The sequence below is a fragment of the Echinops telfairi genome, unplaced genomic scaffold (assembly GCF_000313985.2).
Source record: "Echinops telfairi isolate 266 unplaced genomic scaffold, ASM31398v2 ScPeMD7_2573;HRSCAF=3158, whole genome shotgun sequence".
Lineage (NCBI taxonomy): Eukaryota > Metazoa > Chordata > Mammalia > Afrosoricida > Tenrecidae > Echinops > Echinops telfairi.
Genome location: NW_022106471.1, coordinates 17880426 through 17886425, shown reverse-complemented (window position 1 = coordinate 17886425; position 6000 = coordinate 17880426). Strand labels below are relative to the sequence as shown.

The window sequence follows — 6000 nt, the reverse complement described above, 5'->3', positions numbered from 1 at the left end:
TGTATATCCCTAGATCATCCCCCTCTCATTACGGTATTACCTATAGCACAACCCCTTCCTGTGACTTAAGTCTTTACCTGTAATTAGGGGGCTTGCATACCCCCAAAGGTATATAAACCTTGGTTAGAAATAAAGAGCTCTCTCTTCCCTTGTCGTCCTTCCCCTCCCCCTCTCTCCTGCTCCCTCTCCTCCCCGTCCCACCAAGAGGAGCTGAGGTGAGCATGCTACCATGAAATGTGTCTGACTCCTTCATTTCACTTTCTCTACTATCTCTCACGTTCTCTATGACTTTACTGTAATATTTACTTACATTGCGCCTACTGGGTCTGTGATGATTTGTTAGGGGCTGGCTCCCCTGACAATATTCCCCCCTCAGAAAAAGGCACTTAAGAGGACAGAAATGGGGCTACAGCTTGGGGAGAGGGGTGTGTCAGATTAGAGCTCATGGGAGAACCAAAAAGGGATGGAGAGGGAGGAGAGGACATCCTGGCCCACCAAGCCCTGAGGACGATGTTCCTGCTCAGAGCAGACAACACACTGGGAGGACCATAGGGCTGGCCCCACCACGGGACACACCGTCCCTCACTGACCATGGCACTGCAGGAACAGCACTGGGGACAGTGCGGGAAAAGTGCATGGTCTGGCCCCATCAGGCTGGGGTGAGGCACTGAGGGCATGCAGCAGAGCAGCAGGAGGAGGAGAGTGATGAAACCCCCGGGGAATACCAAAAATAGACTTTGGAGACAGAGTATGGCACCCCATCAGACTCTACTGGAAAACACTTGTAAAGGCCAACAATTAGACCTTGAACTATTTTTGGGCTTTTCCGTTTTTGTCAGTGGCTTTCTTTTTGTTATTTTTATTTAGTTTTTTGTTGTTGTTATTGTTTTCTTGGTTTTGACTTCCTTTGTTGTTTTATTTCACTTTGCCTGTTTTTTGCACTTATTAAGGTATTGCAAATCTCTCTAGATAAGATAGGCGGGATAAATAATTCAGAGATAAAAAGAATGGTATCAATGGTTCTGGGGAGATACTAGAGAAGGGGAGGTGGGAGAAAGGAAAGGGGGTGGGTACCAACCCAGGTACAAGAAAACAACAAGTGAGCTAAAATCAATGGAGAGAAGGGTGTAGGATGCCTAGTGGGGCTTAATCAAGGGCAATGTAGCAGCGAGGAATTACTAAACCCGAATGAAGGCTGAACACGAACACGATTGTGGGACAAGAGGAAAGTAAAAGGAAATAGAGGAAAGAACCAGGGGGCAAAGGATATTTATAAAGGCCTAAATGCAGGCATGTACATATGTAAATATATATATAAAATGAGAGGGGAATAGAACTATGTACTCATATCTATATGTTAAGAATTAAGGTTGCAGATGGACATTGGGCCTTGACTCAAGTACTTCCTCAACACAACAACACTTTGTTCTAACAATCCAGCATTCTGTGATGCTCACCTTCCCAACACGATCACTGAAGACAAAATGGGTGCATAAGCAAATGTGGTGAAGAAAGCTGATGGGGGTCTTAAAGGCCTGAAGATAAAGAAGTGGCCATCTAGCTCAGAAGCAACAAAGCCCACATGGAAGAAGCACACCAACCTGTGTGATCATGAGGTGTCAATGGGATACCCGAGGTGATGGGAAGTGGGGAGGAGGGGGCATGGAGTGGAGACCCAATGTCCATCTGTAGACTACTGGACATCCCCTCACAGATGGGTCACAGGCAAGAGATGAGGCAGTTACAGTGCAGTATAGCACCGATGAAACACACAACTTTCCTATAGTTCTTTGGTGCTTCCTTCACCCCACGATCATGATCTCAAGTCTACCTTACAAATCGGATTAGACCAGAGCATGCACACTACACAGATAAGAGCCCACAGCATAGGGAATCCAGGATAGATAAACCCCTCAGAGCCAACAAGGAGAGTAGAGATATCAGGAAGATCAGGGGAGGGTGGGTGGAGAAAAGGGGAATCGATCACAAGGATCAACCTAGAACCCCCCTCCCAGGGGGACGAATAACGGAAAAGTGAGTGAGGGGCCACGGAGGATGATGTAAATATGGAAATAATAATCTATAACTTAGCAAGCGTTCGTGAGGGAGGGCAGGTGGGGGAAGAAATGAGGAGCTAATATCAGGCGCTCAAGTGGGAAGAGAATGCTTTGAAAATGATGATGGTGGCATATGTGCAAATGTGTCCGACACATTGGAGGGATGTATGGATTGTGATGAGAAGTAAGAGCCCCCAATAAAAGTATTTCAATTAAAAAAAAAGAGATGATGATGATTACCCTACAGAAGCTCTACCTACTGCCTAGTTTACACACGACATCCTTGACAGATTTAGTCTATTGGAGTGAGATGTACCATTCTTACCTTCATCTGGACAGACCTGACAATATGTTAACATCTTCAGAGTAAATTCACACATCTCTCTCCTAACTGATAGGCTGCAATTATGTTCACATTTGGACTCTTTGTTCTCAGATCCGTTGTTCATTGATTCTATCTGCTCTGAATAGATGTATATGCTCTGCTGCTGCTCATACATAATTAGCAAAAGCAGATGCAATTCTCAAGGTGAAGAATTACCCGCTACTGAGTTTTCCAACATCATCATTAAAGAAATGTGGTACTAGAAGTCTCTGGGGTGGCAAACACTACTTTTTTCTTCAACAGAACTCTCCCTAATAGCTTGAACAGACATCCCTTTGAGAGAACATTTTCCTGAACTTGTTGGTTTTTTTTGACAAAATTTACTTAAATACAATTTTCTAAGAGATTGGAAGATACATTTCTACATAGGCATAAGTTCATTTGTTGAAAACTTATTCCAAATGGCTATGAAAAGTTAAACTTCATGTAAAAATAGCAGTAAATAAATAATATTTTTCTAACTTAAGACATAGTTAACAAAATATACTCACAGTGAAATACACTTGAATAATAGGAATACTTTGCATATATTATGTTTAGTTCATGCTGATGTCCTTGCGCAAAAGCTACCCTTGCTGTGTGTCCTTTACTTCTGTAACTAGCTTAAAACCTTTTTTTTTTTCTTTGCTTAAAACCTATTTAATAAATGAGAATAGACTGAGAATTTGTTTTACATGCATTTTAAACACCAGTCAGCTCACAAAATTCAAACCCAGTTCATCTCCATAGCAGTATCATACATACCAGGTACACATTGGCATGCACTCACTAAGGATATTTATAAATAAAAAATGGTAATACGTTTCAAAGATGGTCAAATATGACATAGGAAATACAACTCCACACACAGTCCAAAGAGAAAAAATAATTTTAGCATTTTTGTGACTATAAGCTAAATAAACATGCACTAACCAAACTTTTTGGACTCATATTACATAAGTCTTATTAAAATTAAATATATCTTTACTTTAAAAATGCCAGTAAACACCAGATTTTCTGCACATGCTTTGAAGGTTGACCAAATGTTATGATTTTGTTGAAGTACATTTAAACCATCCCACCCAAAACTCAAACCCCACTGCCATCAACTGGATTTCAACTCATAGGGACCCCACGGGGGTTTCCGAGCCTGTAATTCTTTACAGGGACAGAAAGCCTCATCTGTCTCCCACAAAGCAGCTGGGAGTTTCGACCTGATGGCCTTGTGGTTAGCAGCCCCCAAAGAACCCACTCTGTTACTGAAGGCCCTCAACTGCAATCTCACTCTCTCCCTGTGTGTGTACAAAATTGCCAATTACATTCCATTTAATGCATGTGCTATACAGAGTCTTATCTTTTAAAAGTAGCCTATAGCTGGAGAAGGAAGAAAAGTTAGGAGTGTTAAAAAATTAAACTGGCTTACCAATATGTTCCTGTAAAGCCCAAGATGATTTTGAGGCACGAACAGAGAGCATCTTTTCAACAGTTGATGGAAGTCTTTTCCAATTCGTAAACTCCAAAGTGAGGATAAGGGTGTCATCACTGACTGAGTCAATCCTGTATCAGCAAGATGTTAACATTCCATTAGACACAAAATGTACCAAGAGTCTGTCCTAGCAACAGACCCTACAGACCTATTCTCACAACATCTTACTAAGGGAGAACCAAAAATGGCAGGACACAGGAAGTTTTCGTCTAACTGAAGGCAAGTTCAGTGGGTATGAACAATCATCTACAGATTCTTCCTAGAATTGAACCTACAGTATATGTGTTTGTCCAAGAGATTATTAGATGAATTTTTAGGCTCACATATGGTAACAACTGTCCTCCCTACTCCACAAACAGTGTTAAGAAAAACACAGAGCTAGTGCCAGTCACCATTGGATTTGCAATGATTTCCTACCGATGGACCATTATGAGAATCTAGATTGGTCATCATCCTTACTGACATAGCATCTAACAGTCCCGGCAGCTCAAACATCTTAAGATTCCTAAAGAGAGAGTACCAGAGCCTGTCTGCTTCTACACAACTCACAGGGACGTACAATTGTTCTATAAGAATCATTCTAGACCCAGCCCCCAAAATGAAAATAGAACCAGCTTTGTCCTTAAGGCTTGAAAGTAGGGGTTCCAGAGAAATAATTTTTCCTCTGTTCTTTTGAAATAATGTCAGATTTCCTCCAAAGTCTAAAAGAAGCCACCCCAAACTGCAGAAGCATTTAACTCCCAAGGGTAAGAACACCAATCTAAGAGTTCTGCTTTCTAGCACCACCGCTATGACTTACAAACCTTCTTTCTTAAATTCTTTCAGCCCTATATCCCAGTTAGAGAATTAGAATACAACTTATATTATCTACTTTAGAAAGCTGATTTTGAAAATAAGTAATACAGTAAATGCACTTTTAAAAATAAGAGATATTACATTCAGTGTCACTATTACTGGAACTCACTTGAAAACTTGAGTATTATATATTCTGTATGCCTCAGAATACCATAACATGAAGTTCAGTCAAAGCTTCAAGAGAACTCTTTAACGTCTAACAATATTATCCATCGCAGCCATGAGATCCTCCCCTCTACCATCACAATGATTGAAGAAAAATAAAATGATTAGCTCTCTAGCAATTACTACAAAACCAGAACGTCCTATCCATGTCTTGTTAAAGAGTTACCCTTTTAAAAAATTTTTTTGAGACATTTGCCAGCAAGTACTACAGAGGAGAAAAAAGATGAAAAGGGAAATAATTGAATAATACTTTAAATTTGTCATCTCTAAAACAACTGAATTTGGGTAATTTAGAAGCAAAATAACTTTGAAATTACTTGATTAGAGTGTACCCAAATTATTTGCTAGATTCTTATTTCTCCAATATGTAAATGTACACAGGGAAGGCCCTAAAATGCATCACAAATACCTTGGGAAACATTCCACTTGTCAGGGAATCTCAATGAAACCAGATCCTGCCAGAAGGCACTGAGAGTAGATGACTAGATGTGTCCAAAGGCAAAGCACTGCCTAGGCTTTTCAGGGGGTTGGAGGTAGGTCCTGTTGACTGTTTTGGTGGTATCATGTTTCTGTCTTCATGTACTTTAGGTCTGATTGTGACCAAACACAGAGCCAGTTCTATGCAGTTATCTGAACACACAGGAAAAGCAAATCTGTTTGCACAGCTTTTGCTAGTACAATGGCATGTTTATTTTACCAACACAGCTCCTGCCAATTAAAAGGTGTTCTTATTGTCCTACACTGCCCATTAATTACATTGTACAGGAGCAGCTGAGCAAATAAAAAACGAGTGGCAGTTAATCACCCATAGGTGGCACTTACTTTCTATTATTCTCCCATTACATTCAAGGGGAGAACAACAGTCTCGCAGTGAACATTGATAAAGACTTTGAATATGGTGACAACTGTTTGTATTTTTTTAGTTAACTGTGTAGATTATATTGTGACACGGAATGATTCAGCCTAATAGATTTTGTGGTTGTTTTCTTTTTATCCAATAGATTTTTAATACTGTTTAAGGCAACCAATACCTAGGAAAGACATTCATAATTTACATGACAAAGATTAGGCAA

The 6000-nt window shown here is 40.3% G+C and overlaps 1 protein-coding gene across 5 annotated transcripts in view; it reads right to left on the bottom strand.

Moving 5' to 3' along the window:
• Nucleotides 1-2942: 2942 nt before the first annotated feature.
• LOC101652105 (ankyrin repeat and SOCS box protein 3) overlaps nt 2943-6000 on the bottom strand; it is a 141220-nt gene continuing 138162 nt past the window's right edge. For 3 of the 5 annotated variants that reach the window (XM_045294201.1, XM_045294200.1, XM_045294202.1), the window contains 2 exons: nt 3845-3978; nt 2944-3077 (listed from right to left, as the gene is read on the bottom strand). In XM_045294201.1, the coding sequence (XP_045150136.1) occupies nt 3046-3077; nt 3845-3978 (166 nt within the window). In that variant the 3' untranslated portion in view covers nt 2944-3045. Of the gene's footprint in view, nt 3078-3830; nt 3979-6000 lie in introns of those variants that run through there. The other 2 variants (XM_045294203.1, XM_045294204.1) reach the window with 2 other exon arrangements.